This window comes from Microcebus murinus, chromosome 8 (assembly GCF_040939455.1).
Source record: "Microcebus murinus isolate Inina chromosome 8, M.murinus_Inina_mat1.0, whole genome shotgun sequence".
Taxonomy (NCBI): domain Eukaryota; kingdom Metazoa; phylum Chordata; class Mammalia; order Primates; family Cheirogaleidae; genus Microcebus; species Microcebus murinus.
The window spans coordinates 23,458,168-23,483,578 of NC_134111.1; the positions used below are offsets into that span (position 1 = coordinate 23,458,168).

Consider the following 25,411-nt stretch of genomic DNA (forward strand, 5'->3'; position numbering starts at 1 on the left):
TACTTCTCCTCCATTCTATGATGATGATAATAATGATTATGGTTCTCTCCCTAACTTCCTCTCACATAAAGCTGTGCCATTAGTCTTCTGCCCCTCAATTTAGCAGGCGTAATTCCATACTGACCATATTATCACCATTGCCCCCAAACCCTGAATCCTGATACGGCCTATCAATTACCGTTACCAATCATAATTATAATAAGATTAAAATTCTTATTGTAAACTTATAAATTCTTATTATTATCAGGGATCTGATGTAGATTATTTCACACTGGTTATGTAATTCATATTTTATGTCAATCTCAGGGGCAAAAATCCAAAAGCAAATCCTGAATGCGGAATTTAATTTTGATATCTCAAAGCAACCAAATCTTCCCTACATACATATCTTATCCCAAAACCCAGTTTCTTTATTGTTAAAATAAAAATGTCACCTTCTTCAAAAGATTATTTTGATGAATTAAATTATGTAAGTGCACAAAGTTTGCTAATATTACTCCTATAATGTAGCAAGTGCTTAATATATATTAAATTTCTCATTGTCGTTATTTTAATTTCTTTCTCTTCCAAACTCCTCTCTTTGGAATACTCCTATGGGTTTTTAACTCCATGTCTATGCTTTTTCTATTTCTGCAAATCTTTGTTTTAAAAGTACTAAAAAATTCATATAACCAATTAGTTCTTTTGTGTCCCTTCAAGTCTCAAAAGGATGCACTTACTATTTATTGCCCCTAGATGAAAATAAGGCCAAATGATAAAATGGAAATAAAGATCCATTGATTATGACCAGTCCCAAAATCAATTAAATAACTTCTCTTTTTCTCTGTTAACTAGAAAATTGTCTACTTGATTAAACACTAATGGCCAAGAATCTAAGAAGCTGAATCATACCTTTCTTTAAGAAAGAGTGTCAAAAAGACAAATGGACTAATATATTCTTGGTTTTCTTAAAATGGGGGGAAAAGCACTTTTTCAAGGTTAAAGTTGAACTTAAAGACACTAAAGTTACAAATATACCTAAGCTAAAGGAGATCTCCATATTATCATTTGACCTGTCAGCATATCCAGGACTGGGTTCTTGGGAATAAACAGGTGCCAATCTATTGTCTAAGACTCAGAGTATGGAGTAATTTGAAAAACAGACAAAAGATTGACCTACCCATAAAAATACCTTTTTTTACATATCTTTAGTGGTTTTTCAGTTGGATTTATGGCAGTGGTTGAAAATACCATGATCTGCTCAAATATATTTAGTGAGAAAACTTGTCAATCTCTTAGCAGCTATTAATAATTTACTGTGAATTAAAAACTCAGTAAATTAGGCCTTTTGAGAATAGGCTTCTTGGCAACTCAATTTTGATAAAGAGGGTAGAGAAATACATTAGAGAATCAGATGTCAATGTAGCTCTGCTGAGAATTCTGAGCAGCTAAAAAAATATGTGGCGGCACAGAGTGATTCAGACTAGGGAAAGAGAAAGGTGCCGTAACACAGATTGGATGTGCTCCATGTGAATTAGTCTAAAGTTGGTGCTGGGACCTTTTCCTTTCATGAGAAGTGCTGATTAACTGAAGTTGCATGAGTTTTACTTACACAATATTCTCAATAGCAAAGAAAAAAATATGTATGTCCCAAATAAGTTGACCAAAGCTTTAATCTTTGTAGGTCATCCTTGTGCACCTTCTGGGGCTTTTCATTTTGGGTAACCTATTGACAAATTGAGATGCCTAATTTAAGGTGTTTTTTCTTTTTTTTTTATGTTCTGGGTTTATAAATTATCCAAAAAGGATATGTGAGATATTTTCAATAATTTGTTTAACCTATAACGCCTTATGCTCTGTATGTTCATGGTATTTGCCTTTCAGGTAGTATTGAAAAATTTTTGTTTTCCTGTGATAATTAGTACCTTACATCTTGAAACATTTACCAAACTTGACTATCTACAAATGCACACGAACAAGTCACATGATTTAAAAATATATTCTTGAGGCAAGTTTGAAATGACAACACAAAGTAGTTTTGGTTCACTGTCATAAGAACAAGAAAAAATTCAACCAGCCCTAAAAATTCACTTTGTAGCCAAGAAAACGGTTTTCATAAAATTGAAAAAATGTCCCAAAGCAACAATATTATATTTCTTAAACTACTGCTGTTACTGACATAAAAAGAAATATTTCTATAATTTTTCTGTGGCCTTGGTTGGTGACAAAGTGCTGAAAAAGTTTGTAAATAGCTGCTTTATAAAAGCCTCCAGGCACCAAAAAACAGACTCTCACATGAGTGTCACTTGCTTCAATTATTAAATGGGTTTAAAAATCACATGATTCAGTATATAAATCAAAATAATACATGATCTTCGACCAGCACAAATTTGCAGAAGTGCAATGTAGTTTCATCAAGTAATTCCAATGGTGTTCTAAATAACCTTTTGTTTCAGTGATTACACATGCAAGACAGCATAGTGGAAAGAATTGGGAGTAGGATACTGCATTAGTACACAACTCTTTCATTGCTCTGGATTCCTGTTCCCTTACCTGTAATATGAGGGATTGCTACAAATGCTATTAAATATTCCTTCTATTTCTAATATTCAAAGATATATGTGAATGTTGTGGGACTATTAAAAAGGGATTCTTTTATGTAAATAGGTGACACTCATTAGGGTAAATGTGGTAACAATATTTTGTCATATATTCTCCTTCAGTTTTTAATAGACTTTAATTTTTAGAGCAGGCCGAGGTTCACAGCAAAACTGATCGGAAAGTACAGAACGTTCCCATATCCACCTTCCCCCCATACATGAACAGCCTCCTCCACTAATTATGAACCTAAGTCGACACATTCATAGTTTATATTAGGGTTCGCAGTTGACATTAGGATTCACTCTTGTTGTACATTCTAGGGGTTTGGACAAATATATAATGTTCCTTCAATGTTTTTATTACCTTAATAGCCAAATTACTATATGATGGTGTAAAAAAGCTATTACAATAGTTCCCATAGTGAATACCAAACAATGACATCTGAATAATGGTTCTTATTCCTTGTGTGTCTTTATCTTCCACAGCAACTTAACTATGATATTCCTCTAACTAATAGATGGTAATCAACATTTGTTGCATTGAGTGCATTGATAACCCAAATTTGAACAAAAGAGATAAAAGATGAGAAAAGAATATAAGCTTGAAAATGTCAGATAATCATTCTCTGAGTAGAATGTCTTCTATTCAAGTAGCATCCCATTATTTGATTATTATGAAAATGTCATAAATACCCCAAGGGGAGGGAGGACTGAATAGAGCATTACTTACTGAAGATCGCATAACTAAGTGGAGCCATGGGCTTTGTTTTGAAGGCTTTTCTCCTAACTAAAATATATCTTTTAAAGCATCAAATGCAGTATTCATTCATCAGGAGGAATATCACCCAGCAGGCAAGGATTTTCAAAGCTCAATATTTTTTTCCAGTGGAATGGGACTTTTCCAGTGAAGAAGTAAAAATGCTTTGAACATTTTAAATCTAGCCACAGGGTCTTCTTTCTTCTGAGGACAGTATCCAGAATTGCTTCATCAGTGAAAAAAAGAATCCTTTCACTGCAGAAAGCTTTAATTTATTATGACCAAACCCAGCAAAATTCGGACCTGTTAATCTATATGAAATGCATAGGTTTTAACAATAGATTTATCCCTATAATACCATGGTAATGAACTGATTTTAATAAATTATGATATTTGTACTTAATAAATTATCCTCTTCCACTCCGTTTCCTTAGTAAAATGGGAACTTTGATTAGACTAAAGGGCAACTATACCCTTCCATTTCCTCATCTTTGATTGATCCTAATGTAGGGATTATTTCCAAGAGGTAAACGTCATTCATGAAAAAAGAGGAAATAGAATATCTGCAAAAGGAGCTAACAGAGGAAGAATGTGTAATCAGGTTAAACATGAAGGCCATAAAATAAAATACAGATAAACATGCAATAAAAAATATAGATAAACAAGGAGATGTTGACACTTCAAAAATTGTTTGTTTTCTCTCTCTTTGAGGAGTAATCTAGTTTTCTTCTTCCTTTCTCCCTGAAGCAACTTCTTTCCACAAAGTTACAGAGCTTGTATATTGTCTATAAAGATACTATAAATTGAGTTGCTGACACTTACACTTTCATAAACACAATTAGTAAAAGATAAAACTGTCAAGTAGATGGAAGCACAAAAGTAATGGGGAAAAATGGTTGAAAGCTGTTGTTATCACCACCACCATCATCTTCATCAGTGTTTCAATTAGTTCATTGTATTAACACTGTATGCTAGATTCCCAGATTTATATTTAATAACTATAAATAGTTGATAATATTATCTAATCTTTAAGTATCATACAATAGGCTATTGATGATGATGATAAGGATATCCATTTTCACAGGGAGATTTACTAGCCCATTCTTACTACCCACGAGGTGTTAGGTAACATCTATTTTTCTAAATAGGGAACTGAATAGAAAATATAATATTAGTCAAGAGAACAGGAAAACAAAACCCTTGCTATTTGGAAATTTAAATACAGCTTCCAAGTTATGTTTGTAAAAAAAAAAGAAAAAGAAAAAAATTATATACATATATATCACATATGACAATTTCTACAATATATTACTTTCCATTTATTTAACATTTTTGTAACCATTTTCCAAACACCCATTTATATGTCAGACACTGTGTCAAACATTTGCATATATTGATCTAAATATTCTCATATCCCCAAAAAGTAAGGTAACTGAGACTTAGACAAATTAGATAATTTACTCCAAATCACAGAGCTAGTAAGTGGCTGAGCTGGCATCAGAGTCCACGTTGTCTGTAGCTAAACTCTAGACTCTTCCCACTGTACATTTTCCTGGCATGTAAATCTCTAACACTCTTTGGTTTCAAAATAAGTTTTTAATTGCTGTTTTCTGATAAACAGTAGAGATTTTAATAGATCTTAAACATTCTACCTACATGACTATTCAATATGCCTACATCCCTTTACAGTTATAAGAAACAGATTTTCTGAAAATAATTTCTCTCTAGCAAATAAAAATATGGTAGTCACAACATAAAAAATATAAAGTTTTAACTAAAGGTAAATTCTGATGAAAAGCTACTTTGATATGAAATAAATTTATGATATTAGTAATTACTGGGCATTTTGAAACAAGGAGAATACTATTCTCTACCAACAAAAGTATCCTCAATCATGGCACATAGTATTAAATTTAACCATTTCAGGGCCAATATAAAACCTTGGAGAGTGAATTTAACACATCTAAGTGTTCAGTTTAATCTTAAGAAACAAGAGATTTAGTAATGATCTAATCAGGACATTTAGACCAAATTGCTCATTTTAATATTTCTACCTCATGGAAATGTATCAAATACTTTCAAAATCATTATAGACACTTTTTTGTTGTTGTTTTGGTTTTAGGGTGGGGATGAGGTCTGGCTATGCTGCTCAGACTGGTCTCAAACTCCCAGCTTTAAATGATCCTCCCACCTTATTCTCCCAAGGTGCCAGGATTATAAGCGTAAGCAACTGCACCCAGCCCATTACGGAGTCTATAAAGGAACTGAATATATGATTTAGCTAAAACATGGAATTATGTACTTAGCAAAACCATACACACATACTGTATATGTTCAAGTTTTCTTAGTTTTGTACTAGAGGAATCTTATGTCTGCAGTCCCCAACCCCTGGGCTGCAGACCAGTTCATGGCCTGTTAGGAACTAGGAGACACAGCAGGAGGTGAGTGGCCCGGAAGCTTTATCTGTATTTACAGCTGCTCGCTGTCGCTGGTATCACCACACAAGCTCCGCTTCCTGTCAGATCAGCAGCGGTATTAGATTCTCATAGGAGCACAAACTGCACATGAAAGGGATCTAAGTGCGCTCCTTATGAGAATTTAATGCCTGATGATCTGAGGTGGAGCTGAGGCGGTGATGCTAGTGCTGGGGAGCGGCTGCAAATACAGATTATCATTAGCAGAGAGGTTTGACTGCACTATACAAATGTATGTAATATGCTTGAATCTTCCCCAAACCGTCCCTCCCTGCCACATCTCCCCCACCCCATCTGTGAAAAATTATCTTCTATGAAAGTGGTCCCTAGTGCCAAAAAGGTGGGGGACCACTGTCTTATATGATAAAATTCTAAAGAGTAATAAGAGACAGGGCAAATTATGCAATATAGGGTAATAAGCCTTCCACATATTAATATAATGAGATTTAATAAAAGTTTGATCAAAAGTCATAATTGTGATTTGGCAAAATTAACATATTGCTGAATAACATATATTCTATTTCTTTGCATTTTCCTTTAGTCAAGGCACTTTAAAAAATGTAAGAAGTTTGCCTATATGTGATTCCAAACATTTGCTGCAAAATAATTTACTTAAGAAAAGTCATCTTTGAGCCACTTGTAAAGATCCCCTATAATTCATTAATTTGTAGCCAAGAATTGCATTAATACGTGGTTAAACAAAATGTGTTAGAGCTGGAGGAAAGTAAGCTTATTACCAGAAGCCCACATGCTCGTGCTTAATGATTTTTTTTTAAGATTGTAAGGATTCTTTTTATTTTCAAGATTATGAACCAAAGAGCTATTTGTTTTTAAACATTAGATAATATTAGGTCTTTACAAATATAAAAACATTGTGAGCGTACATAACATGTTCAACACTGAAATATTAATTCAGGAAACATATGACTTAGTTATTTGTTTTTATAAGTTTAAACCCTCAAATGTAAGATAATGAATCTGAATATTAATGAGCATACCTAATGTCTATGCTATGTCTAGATTTAGCAATTACCACAAAAAAACTTGTTTATTTCAGTAAAGTCGAGAGTATCTATCATTAATTTCTAGTCATTTATTTATATTAGCCACAACAAAATGTTAATATCCAATTTGCTTTCTTTCACTGTTTGGTAAAACAGAAGAAGATAAGGTAAGGTCTGTCTCCAAATGCTACATACCGTATTCTAAATACTTGTAAATGTCTTAGCATTTATATATTTTTTCCATTATTTGGATTTCATTTGCTATTGCCTATGTTAGAATAATCACATCCTGAAAATAATTTAACATTGTATTTTAAGTATATAATACATCAAAATGCTTTATATATCTTTATATGTATGACTAGATAAAAGTAAAGTGTCATTGAAATACAAACAAAGAGAAATAAAAATAATGCAACCGAGTGCCAATCATGGCATGTTAATACACTTGCAAATCAAATGTTATACATTAGAAAAATTTTACTTTATTTTTTCCAAACATAATATATTTAGAACAAGGTATGATAGGCTTAAAAATTCATCTTTAATTTGCTTTCTTGTTTTTCATCTTGACTATCAAAGTACAGGTAGAAAAGTTATATTTCCACCATTGGAAATATAACCAAAAGTTATATTTCCATATTACACTTGATTTTAAAAAATCAAGTGTATATATTATACATAAATTATGAATAAAAATATATTTACCTGCATGGAAATCTATTCCCACAGCAAATGAAGTTCCTGATATAGGCATCAAAGCATCCATTTTGTCACTTGGTTCAAGAGGTATTCCCCTAATTCCTTCATGAACAGAGTACATAAGAAATGATTCTATACCTAAATTGGAGGATAAAAAAAGCTCAGAATAAATATTTGACATAAAAATAATTTAATTAGTATTATCTTAACAATCTTAACTTAATAATGTATATTTCTTAGCCTTTTTTTTTTTTGAGATTGTGCACTATGCTTCCTGACTAATGAATTATAGGTACATTTGTGGTTCCCAAACTTATGTATGCATCAGATTTGTTACAAAGAAAATTGGTTAAAACAGATTATTGGGTCCCATGCCAGGGGCCTGATAATTTGAATTTCTAAAAAGCTCCTTGGTGGTGATGATGCTACTGGTATGGGAACCACACTTTCTTAACCTGTGAAGTAGATAACTCTTGGAAGCCAAACTAGCTTCACAACCCAAGTATATTCCTTCTTCTCTAAAATCCAAAAATTTCCTTGCTTATACATAATAATATATATATAACTTTGATTTTAAATTTATGATTTTAGATAACTATATCACTGGTACTTTTCTAAAAGACATTTATATTTCTTAAGGGAATCAGACTATTTAAATATTTTTAACAACTAAAAACACACTAAGTGCTTAATTTTACCTATTAATATCTTACTTTTCTGGCATCAAAATCATGTTCTAAAGTAGGAACATAAATACAAGTTCACTACCGGAAGTATACATGCTAATGGTTATGAATTTTGCTAATATATTAAAAAATATTTCTGTATCCATATTTTCTTATTAAAACCAAAATGCCTGAATTTAAATCTGTTTCCACCACTTCCTAGCCATGTGACTCAAGGAAGTTACTTAATTTCCCTGTGCCTCAGTTTCCTTATGTCTAAAATGGGGATAAGAGACCTACCTCATGAGGTTACGAGGATTAAGTGAATTAATATGTAAATGGTGCTTAGAACAGTGCCTTGCACATACTAAGTGCCATATAAATATTTGAATTAAAATAAAATAAAATATGTACTAACATACATATTTCTCAAATAAGATTTAAAGACAAAATGAAACTATTATCACTGGCTGTAAAAGCTGATTCTAGAACAAAGTTCTTTGGGAATAATAGAACTGGGACTATGAAATAAGAAATAGGAAGATAGATTTCTTAGGTTCCAGTTCTTTTAAAATGCTCTTCTCCCTCAGTTATGTAAACTTGAGACCTCACATTCTCTAAAATAGTTGAAAGAAAGTAATCATTATCTAATTCAAATTGCATGTTAATTCCGGCCAATCAACCACTGTGTTCTACTTCAGCTTCTGCCTATTCAAGTTGAAGGTAGCTTCTATTATACTTAATTTGGTTAAAAGTTTGATAATAAATTGTAGTTGCTGAAAATAACTAAAATATTAGAAATTTTTACAAGGAAATAACAATGATATTTTAAACATTTCAGATACACTAAAATCCTGCATGTGTTAGACTAAGCAGTATATCATTGTCCTAATAACAAGCTAATATATATTTTTTCCAAATATTTAACTGTCTTTGGTTTGCTAAAATCGCCATGGCATATAATGATAAATGAAGTAAATGCACCAGAGCTAAGCTTTTTAAAGAACTCATACCTTGACATGACATGCGGTTCTTTTGGAGATAATATCCCACTGTACACATACAAGTCCTTGTAGTTTCAGATGTTGGTAAACAGAGCTGAGAGCATCCACCATTGTTTAGTTGGCAGGAATTACTGCCTGCATAGAATGAAAACAAAACAAAGAAAAAAAAAGACAATATTAAAAAAAGAGTTTTATTTCATATCAATAATTTGAACAAATATTTATGCTATTGATTTCTAAATACAGCTGTTTTACATTGGTTAGTGTTATATTTCACTCTCTCAAATAATTTGAAGTAGTAAATTATGGTTATATTCTGTTCTTCCAAAAAAGTGAGAAGTAGACAGAGATACATGAGAAGATTAATAGTTACAGAAAAGCAAAAGGAAATTGATTTGTCATGAATATTGTCATAGATCTTTGTAATACCTTAAGATTAGAAAAACCAGAAATTTTTCTTTTTGACTTTTAAATTTTACTTCAATTCTATAGTTATTTCCTCTGCAAGAATATTTTATCCAAATGTGTCACATAAATAGCTGTTAAATTGTATTACTAAGATTATGCCATTAAAAGAAAGGAAGTATGTATGTATATATGTACTTAAGTAATTTTTAAAAGCAAGGAAATAAGTTTTCCCATTCATAGGAACATAATTCTCCCAAGTTTTCCCATTCATAGGAACATAATTCTCCCAAAATATATTAAAAATACATCTATAAGAGTCCTCTAATTAATTGGCATATTAATTCTTCTTATTCCTGTATAGTAGCAATGACAAATATTAGCCAGGTAATCACAGGTAAGCATTCTATAAAGATGTTCCGTTGAATTTACTAGGCCCAATGTGCTAATTAAAATTGGTAGTGTGAGGTTAAGTAATTTACAGTCTTACCTAGCAAGTTCATTAAATATCCCATTTTTTACATTTTTATTATTCTAGGGCAAGCAATGCCATTTACTGGATATTCAAGCTCTGATATGGAGTGTAATAAATCCAGTGAGAATTACAAAGCATGATGAAAGCTATATATCAATAGTGCTCTACAGAAAATTCAAAATACCAATGCAGCTCATTATTTCTCTTCTACTGAATTCAGGATAGTCTGATGGGATTTAATTGTTCAATCGAATCTGTCACAAGCTCTGTCATTTCTGAAGTGTGAAATACACTCAACTTGGGAGATTTCTTATCAGGAGATCTACAACATTCTCTGCTCATTTCCTATAGCTGTCGGTTTAGCCAGGGCTGAACTCCATCTTATGTAGGGCCATACAATGGCCCTGAATTTTTACAATGATTATATTTATCCTCTATATGAACTGATGAATATTAATTAATTCATTCCCCTCTTTCCCAACTTATAATACTTAACTGACTTATAATATTAAGATGAAATTTCAGATCTCTGACTTTTTAATAATGAGACAATTCTATGCATAGATTTATAATAATTCTATACCTACAATGTACATATTTTTTATAGAAAGCATGTGTATATTATTGTAATGTTAATCTATAGAGCTATGTGTATGTGTGTGTGTGTGTATATATATATACATAAAGTACTATATACACATAAAGTACATATATATATATATACATATATATATATATGTACTTTAACTATCACTTTAACTATCACTAAAGCCTGAAAGGCTATGAAAAGTTTGGCAGATGATGCTTAACTATAAGGTTTGAAGAATATCACATGGAGAGAAAGAAGAATGAAGCAAAAATAAGAGAATTGAAGAAGTAAAGAAAAATACATTAGCGAAGAGAACAGATTTATAAAAATGAGGGATCATAGAGCATTGATGATACCAAAAATATGTGAGAAAAAAAAACAAAACGTTTTGGGGACTGTAATTTTTAATGTAATTATAATAATAGCCATATATTATACCAATATAACTATCTTTTAATAAATAATAAAATTAATATATTTTAAGAATTATGTTATATACTAACAATACACATTGTATATATCACTTGTTTAGTCTCTAAGGGGAAATTAATTGTGAATGGGAAAAAAAGTAAAAAATGATGAAATGAGTCCTTATTTATGATACATATCTTTTCTTATTAAATATAGATTAAAGTAGGAAAATATTATAGTTATTTTAAAGAGTAACAATTTATGTAGTGATCATCTATGAAATTAGAAATACTAGCATGGCTTAATATTTTGTAATGATATTGATGTCCAAACCTCATGCCCCAAATCTCTAGTGGTGCTAGAAAGTCCACTCGACTAACAAGGATCTTCAACTCTCCAGTGATCTATGTCAAAAATGATAAATGAAGTAGCTAATTGTACTTTGAAATACAAAGAGGTAGTAATGTTAGCACCTTAAAGAGTCCTAAATTGCTCATATTTCATACTTAATGAAGCTTTTAAGCTACCTGCAGTGATTCTCTTAATGGGATTGTCTTTAATACAGATGCTTTTATCAGCATATTCTTCTAGTAAAAATGGTGTTTTCACTGCATTTTAAGTTTAGTCATATTACACTACTGATATCTAAGTTTTAGAGGTCCTTGTCAGCTTGGCAATACTTTCACAGGCATAGAACACTGTATCTACCCTTAGGACCAAATCTTTTAAAGATGAGGGAAATCTTGTTAACAAGAGCAAAGTGACCCAAGAATAATGTTTCCTCCCAGAAACTTCATTGGAACTATATCTAGAAAAATTTGATATAGTAACTTATAGTTTTGAACAAAGCATATGTTTGTTCACATTTTTAAAAAATTGATACTTTTTAAAAAATGCCTTGTTTGTAAATATTCTCTCTCTGTTGTATTTTTGAATATTGTGTTTTTGGATACAATTTCATAAGTATACACTACGCACTAAGATTTAAAATAGCACTCTAAGTTTTCACACTTAACAAATATATTCTATTGAAATCCATGAAAATGGTCCAATATTTTATTTACTGAGTACCAATACTTTACTCTCAATTATGTAATCTATTTCCCCTGACTTGAATCTCAGTAAAATTATTTATTTTGATACAGAAAATGTTCTATTACTGAATTGTTAGTGAAAGCACCCTTATTCATTATCATACACAATGACCAAAAATGGTCAGAACAAGTATGGATTTGCACATAAGAGGTTGAGTATTTGTATCTTCCCAACAATAAAAAGAATTCAGTAAATATTTTGGAGAAATGTTTAAAGCAATTCTTTTCTTTTAAAGTTATTACTTTTTTATGAAAAATAAATATATGTTTCCTTCTCCCTCTGGCAAGTGAAGATTCCAAACCAAGATTTGGCCCGTGCTGTGTGCAGAGAAGGCAAACATGAATCTGATCTCCATTTTGTCTCCTGACATGCAAGCAGGGCTCTCATTTGGTGTGGCCAATAAATCCTACCTGCTTGGTGGTTGTCAAAAATTTTCCTAAGGAGAAAAGTATGTGAAACTAAGGATTTTCAAGGCAGAGACTAAAGTAAGAATGTAGAATACAGAAAAAGGTTTGGGGTGTTTGTTTTTTGTTTTGTTTTGTTTTTTGTTTTTTTGGTTAGGAAGAGAGTTTAGCTAATGTCAAGGATTATGAAGCAAAAAGTAAGAAAGGCCTAGCAGGTGTGGGGCTGTCCTGGCTGGCGTCTCTAATCCAATTGCCATTTGGGCAATGTGACAAGTCCACCTATGTAAACCATCTGTTAGTTTTCTCACTCCATTTCACTGCACACAATTTGCACAAGTAAAAACAAAAAAGCAAAATGCTTAGAGCCAAAAAATGTAGTGCTTTGGGATATACAATTCTTATGTAGACACAGTCAATTGAAAGTCCCCTAGTTTGTTCAGTTTCTGGGCTTAATTATACATTACATATATTTTTGTGGGATATTTTTTCTTATTCTTATACTTTAAAAATCAAGAACTGGATAAGATCTCTTTGAAGAACTGACATGTTAAGATTCCTAAGGCAGCTTTGCTAATGTTTTGAAAACTCATTATGCACCTTATGTTAAAGGCATTTCTCCTACTGTATTAAGCAACATTTTCCTTTTTTTCTCTTTTTTTATTAGAAGCAAGAATAGAAATCTCCCATTATTGAATTGAGAAACCAGTATGAAAAAAGAGAACATTATATATTCAAAAAGTGGCACAAATTCATTAGAGTGTGACTTACCTTGCTGTGCTTCTTTATCATACACTTTCATATGAACAACCCCAGAAGTCTTATTTCGTAGGATGGTGGGGTTTCTTCCATCTCTTTTGCTGCAGGTTCCCAGCTGAGCTAAGTTTTGGTCTGCCCACCACAGTTTCTTATCTATAAAAATGAAACAATTTCTTAAGGGAAAATTTAATCGTCTGATTAAATATAATAAACAGCTATTAAACTATAATGCTTTCTGATTTCTTTTGTTATATTTCCAAACTCTACTTCTAAGGGAAACAGTAAAATCACTTTTTACTTTTAAAAATTCAAACCATAGTGACATTTTATTGTTCAAAATTTCCTTCTCTTTTCATAATTAGAGATTCTTCACTTTAACTTTTCTTTTTCTTAAAAAAGAATACATAATATTCTTATATAATATATACTTAATAGCATATTCTTATATAAATATAAACAAAAGCATATTTCAAATTAATATGCAATGCAGATTTTATTATTTATGTACTTAAACATGACCATAGTGGTTTTATACTATATATATTTATAAATGAATAGTAAAGTCTAACAAAATATCTAAACAATTATAAAAATGATATATTCTCCAACTTTCTAGTTTAAAAAGTATTTAAGCTTTTAATCATTAGTAATGGAGGCATTACTGGTTTCTAAAATTAACCTCTTTTATTTCTTGCAGTTTGTGCTCCTTTCTTCAAATTTTTATTAATTTACACTATTACCTCATATTGAATGCTTATTTAATATTAGGGAATCTACAGTGTGTGACAGATAAAAGATAAGGTACTAACTCTGCTTACTCAAAGCTAGCATTCTAATAAAAATTATGCCTTCATTATTATATTATTTCAAATTGTCATAGCAAAACTGTAAGAAAAATATTATTCCCATTTCATAGAGGGAGAATCTGAGACTCATATAGATTAAATAGCAGTCAGATTTACTTATCTGGTCTTCCTATCTTCAAAACTTGTGTTCTTTTTAAGACTCCATGATGAGAGCATTAAAAATTTTAAGGTAATGGAGTAATTTAAAATAAAATGTATAACTGTAAAGATCTGAACAATTTAGACTTTTCAACAAAATATAATTAATAACAATTGGGACCACACATCAATTTCTACTAGTAGTTAAAGTAAGATTATTTCATTTGTGAACTAAAATAAAATCTGAGGCCCCCTAGATGACTGAATGGACCTCCCTCTTGGCCAAAGAGACTCCAGAAAATCCTAAGGCTGAGTTGCTGGCCATGAAAACGGAGGTCAGAAATGCCTTGTCATACTGCCCTCCCTTTTGGAGATTTCCTTTGTAATAATGAGATGCTAAATTATTAACAGGCCTAAGGCTATACAAGACAAAACTTAAACCACACCTTCAAGCTATCAATTTATTTAACAGATCACTTAAGTTGCAGTAACTTTCCAGTAGCTTGTCTCTGATTAATAGACATCCTTATCTTAAGTTAAAATATTCCAAGCCTTTAGACAAAGCATTATTTATTTAATAAATCATAAATCAAATAATCTTTAAACCCACCTATTAGCTGTAACCTCCCCCCCCGCCCCCCGCCCCCTGCTTGAGATGTCCCACTTTTTCAGGCCAAACCAATGTATGTCCTCCATGTATTGACTTAGGCTTTTATGTGTAAGTCCTGTGTCCATGAATATATAAAACCAAACTGTAACCCAGATACCATGTGCACATTTTCTCAGGACCTCCTGAGGCCGGGTGCACCAGACCAGTCATATACATTCAACTCAGAATAAACCTCTTTAAATTATCTTACAGAGTGTGGGTCTTTTTCCATTAACAAATTCTATGAACAAGACAATGCAGTTTATACCTTCCAGGTAAAATTATGCTCATTCAAATGCCAGAAGTCTTTAACTGAATCAGAGCCTTGTTTCAGGTATTTTCAAGAACCATGGTTATGCTCACATCAACAATAATCATCTTTTACTGAATCTGATTATTGTATAATGCACAATTCTAAATACTGCAAATAGATTATTTCATTTAATCTTGACAACAATGCTATAAGTAATACTATTATGAAACTATTTTACAATGAAGAACACTGAGGCTAAAAGATATTACATAGTTTTCTTTGTTTCATAGATTGAATAGTGGCCAAGTTTTAGACCAAACACTGCTTTCAGAATTCATGGTGTTAGTCTACTATCCTTAGTGTCCCCTTCAGTAGATAGATGGAATTGAGCCTTCCCTCTCCTGACATATATATATGGAGTTTATATTATGATGATGAATTTGAATAGCCCTATTTACCTATTTTTTAAATTTATACACACAAATTTACATTAAAGCAGAGAGGTTCCCTGTATAAAAAGGCGTAGAGCCATTGACCACTTCAAAGAATCAATTTTATTAAAGGTATAAAGCATAGTATATTGGACTGAGCACATGTGTTTCTCCTTGTATTTCTTCTGCTCTGTCATTGTTACAGAAATATAAAAACATGAAACAGAATAAATCCAAACCAACAAAAGAATGAGGGGCATATAAAAATATACACAAGATAGTTTGGTGATAGAAATAGAAAACTAAGGAAACAGGTAGATAAAATTGCAGCCTAGAATGTGATAAAAGAGGGCTACAGAGAAATGGAAACCCCCTCTCTCTATAGAATTCTGGAAAACTTTGATTTTAGCCTATAAATAATAAGAGTGGGAGTGCAAAGTAAGGTTAAAAATTAGGTGATTAAAGGAAGATATTTCTGTATGTAATACCACCTACCACATCCAACTCCACTGCTCTTTGCCCTGAATATACATAAGGCTAGCAGCTGGTCTTTTCTACAATACTCAGTGAAGAGGTGTGGGATAGTAAGGCTGGTGCCCCGCTATAAAGTTCTCCTCATTCTGACATTTGTGGGAACCAAAGCCTGACCACAAGCTCCCTCCTAAAGCAAAACCTGCAAGTCACAGTGTCCAGTGCCATGCAGAGCTCCCTCTAAAGGAAGGCACCAAATGAAAAGAGTTCTACTTCCATAAAGGTAGTAGACACACAAAGAGAGTACAGAAATTATGTGCTTCATAAAACAACAGGAGGTTATAAAGAAGAAAGAGTTAAGGAAACCAGAATTTTAACTCTTAGAATAAAAGCAATACAATTGAAATAAAAATGTTGGTAGAAAGTTTAAAGTTGAAGAAATCCTCAAGGAAATTTAAAAAAAGAAAATAAGGAAAACAAGGAACAGAAAACAAAAGTTCTCCTCCTAAGTTACATGGGTTTTAAAAGAGATCATTGAGAAACATGTGCAAAATATAATTTAATATTATTTTTCATAACTGAAGGATATCAGTTTTTAGAATGAAACAGCCCAATATATTCCTGGCAAAATGGATAAAAACAATGAAATGACAGAATAATAAGGCAAAGAAAAGATTCAAAATTTCTAGAGGGGAAAAAAAAGTAATGATCAAAAGACATAATAGCATAATAGCATTGGACTTTTTAAGTGAAACTTAAAATTGAAAAGACAATCACATGTCTGGGAAGATCTAATACAAAATAATTTCCAATCTGGATTTCCATACTCAGCTAATCCAATGTAAACAAAAGAGACATTTTCTGATAACATTGTCTTGACAAATTGCTTTACAAAAACCCCTTCTCAGAAAGCTGCTGGATGCTGCATTTCACTGTATGAAGGGAGTACACTGGCAAAGAGTGTATGGTATCCAGGAAACAGAGAAGACAGGCAAAGGAGAACTCTCCAAAGTGGTGGTAAATAGAGATCCCAGCATGACCGCAGTCAATCTAGAGAGCAAGCTGTCCAAACTGAAGGAGGAAATCAGAGAACTTCAGGAAAAATGTATGGCTTAAGATCTTCAGATTGTATAGTATCAAGTCAAACAATATCTACAGATTTTAAAAAATCAATAAATATGGGCACAAATATCAAAAGATATAAACAAAATGGTTGAGAGCATGCCTAATGCCTGGGAATTTGAGGAGGGCAGAGGAGGGAAGCATTCCCATTTGTGACATCACTAACTATATATCAGGCTAATAGCTCCTGAATCTCAATGTTATGCCTAACTATCCTTCTCTTAATCATCACCCCAAGTATCTAACTGCATAGCATGTATTTCTACCTGAATATAAGAAAGCCATCTCAACTTTACATTACAAATTAAAATTCATTCCATTTTTCCCAATTATGCTTCTTTTCCAGTAGACTTCTTGGTCAGTTATCTTCTTCTCCCTCCCCAGCTCAACTGCCTCTCCCAGGCCCCTACCTAAACTGCCCATTTAATTCTTCATCCTCATGATCTCAGGAATGCTTTACTTTCTCACCTTCCCCACAAAAACTGCCCAGCTCTGGGCCTCATCACTTCTCTTTTTCCTGCTTGCCACTGCTGAGGGAACACTGGAGTGATCTTTCTGAAATGCAAATCTGAGCATGTCATTCTGCTGCTCAAAACTCTCCAATAGCTTCCCCCTGCCAAGCCCCTTAGCATGGCACAAAGGCCATCCACAATTGGCTGCCTGCTTAATTTTCCATCACCAGATCTGTTACGGCCCCTAGTGCTCCACGTTCCAGGAATATTCGATTGCAGTCCATTTTCAATATTACAGGGATAATGTTATGGCAAAAACACAAAAGAAAATAACCAAAATGCAGCTTACTTGTAAAGAAAAATAATCAAAAGCATTGTGAACTAGAGAAATATCTACAGATCAGAATGAGTTTATTATTTATAATTACGTAGGAACCATTACATTTTTACACTGTACTTCATGCAAATCAGAAACGCCCCTCCACCTGGACAATCAGAGGTGGATATGTTTGCTTACAGCAGTCTGTTAGCCTATTAGCTGCTCTTATATGTGGGAATAGCTCTCTGCAGTGTGTCTGAAGCCCTATACAAAAATCTGTTTCTTGTGGCAGTCATAGAAGTCTCTTTTTCTTACCTTTCTTGAAGACTTTTTGTTTTCTTTAAGTAGAGAATTTGGAGAACAGTGAAGGTGGGATGGAAAACATTGAAGAACAAAGCCCAGAATTTGTGAGCTTGAACTGACAAATATGGCCCTAAACTCTTTCAATTCATTGTTATATTGAGAGACTTGCCTCATTGAGAGTTGAGGGGGCAGTCTAGGGTCATAAGGAGAGAAACTTGATGGCAGGTAATTTAATATCCAAGTTGATGGCTTGACGGTGTTGCCAGTGAACTAGTATTTGTGCAATATGAAGGGGAGAATGACAGTGAGAGGCAAGATTTCGCTGACAAAAACAAGGCAGCTCTGAATGACTGCTTGCTGGGATATTTAGAAAATAAAAAGTAGAGTTCATTTAGCAAAAATTGATGTTACATAAAATTGTTTTTATTAGGAAAAAAAAGAGGGAGAGGAGGATGGAGAGGAAGAACTACGTAGCTAACAGAGAAAACTATTTGAACATTTTAATTAAATACATTTGGATTAAATATCCATTTAATATTACAAATTATGTTTTTGTCTGAACTGTCTTATCTTTGCACTCCTTCTATTTTCCATTACATAGTTAACAGGTTAATATAGAATTAATAGTATTTCTATTTTCCAAAATGTGATAATTCCTAAATATCCCTGTGACTTTTTGTGTTCAACTTCCTCCATCGGGAATGCTTACCTCCTCTGCTACACTCACTACTACTTCTATTATCTGAATAATGGACACAGATTTTCAGACTTCAACTTTGGTTTCAATTAATCTAAATCCTTTTTATAGTGTGATTCTTGAGCAATTTTTTGAAAATATCACATGAGAATTCACAAGCTAGCCTTTTGTTCTGGTTTGAACACATTGTATATTATAAGGTTTCACTATCAAATGCCTGTTCTGTCTCAGATAATTTATTTTTCTGTCCTTATCATTAGAATATGAACATCATTGTAGTTACTACCTAACTCTTGACACTGCCAAATAATTAATACTGTAAAATTTACTGACTAGAAATGTGTGGGTATAAATATAAATACATTACTAGAAAAAAGATGAAAGTATAAATACTATCACAAATAAAAGATCTTTGTTGCTGCCATTTGCCATGTCCCTGTCCCACAAATAATTTGATATATTTAATCACTTGAAAATGAAAACATGTAAAACCTCCACATTATAGGATATTTCAGGGGAAAGTTGTCCATTTAGTAATCAATTACAAAAGTATTATGTCATTGCAACCCAATACTTTCTATCAAATTGAATGGGATATCTGCCAACTGAAGCATACTCCTAAATCAAAAAATAAGAATAAAACTGCAGTATATAAAGTGAATATTATTCTATAATCTTTTATTTTATAGTTTATTCCACTGAGAATGTTATGTTTTAAATGTAAATCATAAAATGAACAAAAATGCATGTAACCTTTATAAAGAAACTCTGAATGAACATCATTATGTTATCACTTCATTGGACCCTCAGCTTCATACCTGGAAATGCAATAAATATGGGCTCAGAATGTTAGAAATAAATCACAATATAATATTCCTAATAAGAAATATAACTCTGAATTCACAGATACATACAGTTATCATTATATTTTTGCTTTATTTTAATTTTTTAAGTAAGATGGTTTGATATATTTGAAATTTTAAAAAAAGTAGTCATCATGTTGATTGAAAAAAAATTTTAAAGATATAGGAGATGATTTAGAGATGTCATTTTAGTTATGTGAATAGTAATCACAATATTTATAATTTCAAAAATAGAAAAATAATTTAAACATTTATATTATATGTAGGTAATTGTTTAAACAAAAATATCATATAAGCATACATTGAAATATACCAAGTATTCTCCAACTTTAACTAGATTTCCCCAAACCATAAATCCCCACAAAAATCTGGATGGCAAAGTATCATGAGAAAAAAAAATGAAATGCCTAGAGTTAATCTGCATATAAATGATTTGGAGACAGATTAATTATTTCAAAAAAGGAAAAAAAAAATGTATGTTTCAAGGGGGCTGCCCCGATAAATTTTCAAAGAATTTAGAATATGGTTAAATAATGTTGAAATTTGACTCACTTAATATTTGTTATGGCTACTTTATGTAAGTATACAGCTTTTATGTATTCTGTTGTTCATTCAATGAAACTATAAGAAATATTCTAACTTTTTAAGGTTTTCAATATTTCTTCGTTAAAGATAATAATGGAGATGATAAGGTCAATTCCATCTTTAAGAGAGCAAAAAATGTCTTCCAAATTTCTTAGCAGTCTAAGTGCCACAAGTGTTAAGTCTTCTTATAAAGGATTCTGGATCACATACCTGTTCTTCTAAATCTCATCACATCTTTTTAGACACTGCTATTATCTATAACCAAATCTTTTTTCCTCGCATACATAATCTTGTTAGGAATCAATTCAGCACTAAATAATCTTATCACTGGCTTTTTGAGTACTGTCCATCTTTAATATGTCTATATCAAAACTACATGGAACAATTACACCTACAATTAAAAAACCTAAAACCATAGTGCTTTTAAAATGTGCACCCAATTATGGCCTCTTCTTTTTTCCTTAACTACTAAAGACATTTCTTGAATGGCTATATTGTTTAAATATGGAATTAAATTGATACAGACATGTATTTCAACTTTGTAATGTTTAATACTCTTCTCACACTATATGAGATTACGCTGATACTGATTAGAAAAAAGAAGAAAAAGAAATTGATATTCATGCATAAATTATTTTTAAAATATATCTAAATCTAAATCTGAAATGTATCTAATCATAGGAATAATCCAAATTTTCCCGTGATCAGATGCCATCTATCCAAGTCTAGTTTGGGTTAAATAAAATTGCCTTGTAAAAAGGGCTCAGGTCTGATTGTTTAGCTCCAGTTTAAATGATTCATACTCACCAGATCATGACATAATTCCAAGGTATCTGTTACATTCCAACATGAGATTATACCTATAGTATATGAATAGATTTCTGGAATAACCTCTTTAGTTCCCTTGATTCATTCTCAAGCTCTAATTAAAATGCTGTTGTAATTATATTAACCCAAAAACCTAGTATAAATATAAAACATTCTATGTCATTTTCCACTCTAAGAATTTATTTCTTTTTTAAATTAAACAGTAGACATGGGGGAATATGTAATAATCATCTCTCTGCTGAAAAGATCATAATTTACAAATTTGTTCTTTTTTGTTACCATAAACATTGAACAATGTAAATTTTTTCCCTGAAAATAATTCCAGATAAAGTTAATATTTAGCAGTTTACAAAGGGCAAACATTCAGTATTTAATGCTTTTAAATATCATAAAGCTGAGATGATTTAATTATTCCATTTATGTTAATGAAACCATTCTCTGATCACTAATTATAATCTGGTTACAAAAATAGTACTATGATATGTTTTGATATTGTTGTATTTATCCATTCTGCTAGGTAATTAGCATTAAGAAGAGCAACATATTGGAACACAGCATTTTAAGGTGACAAAAATTGCTGGAAGAGTATCACATATAGTACTTTGGAGATTTCTCATAGTACTTTTAATGTAAATTTTGATGGGCAATTACTTTTCATTAATGGTTGTTTGAGTACTTAGGGAAGACAACTATGTACCATACTTAGTGCTGGGCAAATTGCCTGGATATACTTCATATATTGCTGTTACTTTAATGAATGGTGTTATGGCAATTAGAAGACTGATGGCTTAGAAAATTTAGGTGGATGTATTTGAAGTTCCTTGAACTAAGTGACATTGCTCAGTGTGCTCTACAAAGTAACATCTCTTTTTGAAAAGTATGATTTGAAAGCAAAATCACTTAAAATATATAGCATAATTATAGTGAATTCAAAATAAACTGGGTTATATATATCAAATTACAGATGGAAGTGCTATACAAATGTAACAATTAAATCACTGGATATTTCACTGAAAAGTGGTTGTACACACAATTTTCAAGTAAATAAGGTACTACCTGAATCTTTTATTTCTTTATATTTTTTTAAGACTTCTGTTTTGACTAGAGACCTGAATCTTTTAAAGTGAAATATTACTTCTTGAGATTTTTATTACTTGTATTTTCTTAAGTAGAACATGCTCACATAGCTCAGTCAGGTATAAACATTATAATAATTATACAAATACCTAATATGATTGTACTGCTGATCATATATCTAAGAAAATTAATAGTTTTCAATACCTGAGAGAAGCAGCAACTAGATTTATTTTTCTAATTTGTTTTAAAGACATAATTACAAGAGTATTCTCAGCTTTATATTCAATGTTCCATGAATGCTTTCTAATGAATAATATTTCATAAATACATGATCTCAGAAAACTGGTATCTAGAGATAATTTTCACCTGAAAAAGTCAACCTTTTTAAAAAAATAAAGTTAGCAATGCTTCTAAATCTAGATGATTTTAACTGGCATAATACAATTCCATAAACATACAAATTATTCGAGTTTTTAATTTTAGAACATTTGAAATTACAACAAACTCCTTTAAAGTTAAGTTTATTCTAAGTAATTATAATTATTTTCTTCATTTGACTGGTTTTATAGTTTATTATTTCTATAAACATTAACAGCTTGAAGTAATCATATTTACTAGAAATATCTCCTTTTTTATTGAAATGCATGATCATTAAAATGCATAATTATTAATAGTAACATTAGGTATAATAAATTGGAAATAAAGCAAAAAACATGAAACTAATTTCATCATCATTAATAATTTTATATACATGAAAGCTATAAGCTTTCCTTTAAAGAAATAAAGTTATTATAGATTACTACTTTTATTTTTAGTTCATTGTTAATGTATTATATGCATATGTTAACTATATATTCTATTTTAGCATATTACTTTAATGGCAGCAGTAAAACCACATCAAACTTCAGGTATTTTTTTAACCATAGTAAAAGTTCCATAGAGGGAAAAAGTAAGTTTTATGCCTGTGGCACTTAAAAAAAAAAAAAAAAAAGATTTAGCTCCTCCTGTCTTCTAAAGGCAACAGGTGTTTAAAAATACTGTCAAATAGTCAATTTGCATTTCCTGTTTTCTCTTTCTTATGTGTCCTTTCCCAGATTTCTGATGACTCACCCCAGATTTCCTTCAGATGTTTCCCAACTGTCACTTTCCAGTGAGAATATCATGACCTCCCTACTTAAAATTATAATTTTTCAGGCTCCTTCATCCTAACCTAACTCTGAACTCCCTATTCTTATGCCTGCTTGAATTTTCTCTATTAGTATCTTTTGCCATCTGACAAATTTGATTTCATTTGTTTACTTGCTTATACACTGTTTTATTCCACTAGGAATATCAACTCGTTAAGGACAGGAAAATGTTATCTGTTTTATACACTGCTGTATTCCTGGCATCTAATAGTGCCTGGCTCACAATAGTCACTTGATAAATTCTTAAATCAGTAAATGAATCAAAACTGGAACAAATATTATCAATATGAGAAGATATCTTAAATAGGTATAAAAATAAAAGAAAAAAAAATCCTGACTCTTCTTCATTAAATTACATTTAACAAAAATAAACAGAAAAGAAGTATATTATCTTCTACTCTCCCTTCTCTGCCAATTTTTCTCTCCAAGAAAATTTCATACCATCAGCCTTTATAAATATCAAATGTTCACTTTCTTTTTAAGGATTTCTATTTTAACCAAAATTTTTAATGATAGGCCTACAGTCACAATTTCAGGCTTTACAGAGGTGATTGGCCTACGAGGATCACCAAGGGGTGTTTTTGTTATAGTTCAGGTTTCTCCAACAGAGCACTACTCACATTTTGGTCCACATATGGTATTTCCTTATTTTGAGGGGCTGTCCTGTGCCTTGTAAAATGTTTAGAAGCATCCTGTTCTCTACCTGCTAAATGGCAGTAGCTACCCCCTTTACCTCATAGTTGTTGCTATTTAAAATGTCTTTAGACATTTCCAAATGTCCCCTGGTGGGCTAAATCACCTAGGGTTGAGAATCAATGGTGTAACTGGAAGGACACACACAATTAACTTGCCTTCCTTCTCCGTCCACCATGTGAGGACACAAGGCTGTAGAGAAGGAAGTGAGCCCCCTCCAGGAACCAAATCGTCCTGCACCTTGATCTTGGAATTCCCAGCCTCCAGAATTCTGAGAAAACAAACTTCTGTTGTTTAAACTTGCAGAGTCCCCAAACCCCTGGGCCACAGACAGGTGCCTGTTAAGAAGCAGGAGGCAAGCTTCACAGCAGGAGTGAAGCTTCATCTGTATTTATAGCTGCTACCCATCGCTGGCATCTCTGGGGAATCATCTAGAAACCATTTCCCCAACCCCGCCCAGTGGAAATATTGCCTTCCATGAAACCTGTCCCTGGTGCCAAAAAGGTTGAGGACTGCCAGCTTAAACCATGAGAGCTGACTAAAACCACCTCATTTGTAATGCTACATAATATTTCACTGTACAGATATTCCATGATTCATTTGGCTAGTCCTTTATAATGGACATGTAGATTTCCCCCCGCCCCACCCCCAGGCTTTTGCTATTACAAGTACAATTGCAAAGTATATTGTACTTTGTATATATCTCAGTGCATGTATAACTTAGTGTAAGTATATCAACAGGACAAATTCCTTTAAAACACATGCTTTAAAGTCTAAGCATCATGGATTAGAAAGCTTGCTAGATTATTTATTAACTATGTAACTCTGAGCAATTAACAGGCTAGCTGAGACTCCTCTGGGACTAAAATAAACATTGTTAATGGTACCTCTCTCAGAGAATTGCTGTGAGAATTACACAAGTTAAGATTTGTAAATTAAATACTAGACTTTTTAAATTTAGACTATTAATTATTATTATTAAAGAAAATAATACTGTTAAGCCCAGCTGTGAGACTACTTTTAAGAACCTAAAACTCTCTGAACACCAAAGTTTTTGTTTTATTTTAGAACTCTCTCCCTTATTGTGTGTTTGTTTTTTGTTTTCCATTAAGCTGTTTAGTTCCCTTAAGAACAGATGCAATCCAATATATCCCTTCTTTTCTTGCATTTCTATATATATATATATGTATTTGTATATATGTCAGAAATGATTCATT

At 31.8% G+C, this 25,411-nt stretch overlaps 1 protein-coding gene across 2 annotated transcripts in view; it reads right to left on the reverse strand.

Moving 5' to 3' along the window:
* Positions 1–25,411, reverse strand: part of LRP1B (LDL receptor related protein 1B) — a 1,745,675-nt gene that overhangs the window by 484,968 nt on the left and 1,235,296 nt on the right. For both annotated transcript variants that reach the window (XM_020288518.2, XM_076005497.1), the window contains exons 33-35: positions 13,333–13,473; positions 9,195–9,320; positions 7,523–7,654 (exon numbers count right to left, since the gene is read on the reverse strand). In XM_020288518.2, coding sequence (XP_020144107.2) covers positions 7,523–7,654; positions 9,195–9,320; positions 13,333–13,473 — 399 coding nt within the window. The remainder of the gene's footprint in view (positions 1–7,522; positions 7,655–9,194; positions 9,321–13,332; positions 13,474–25,411) is intronic.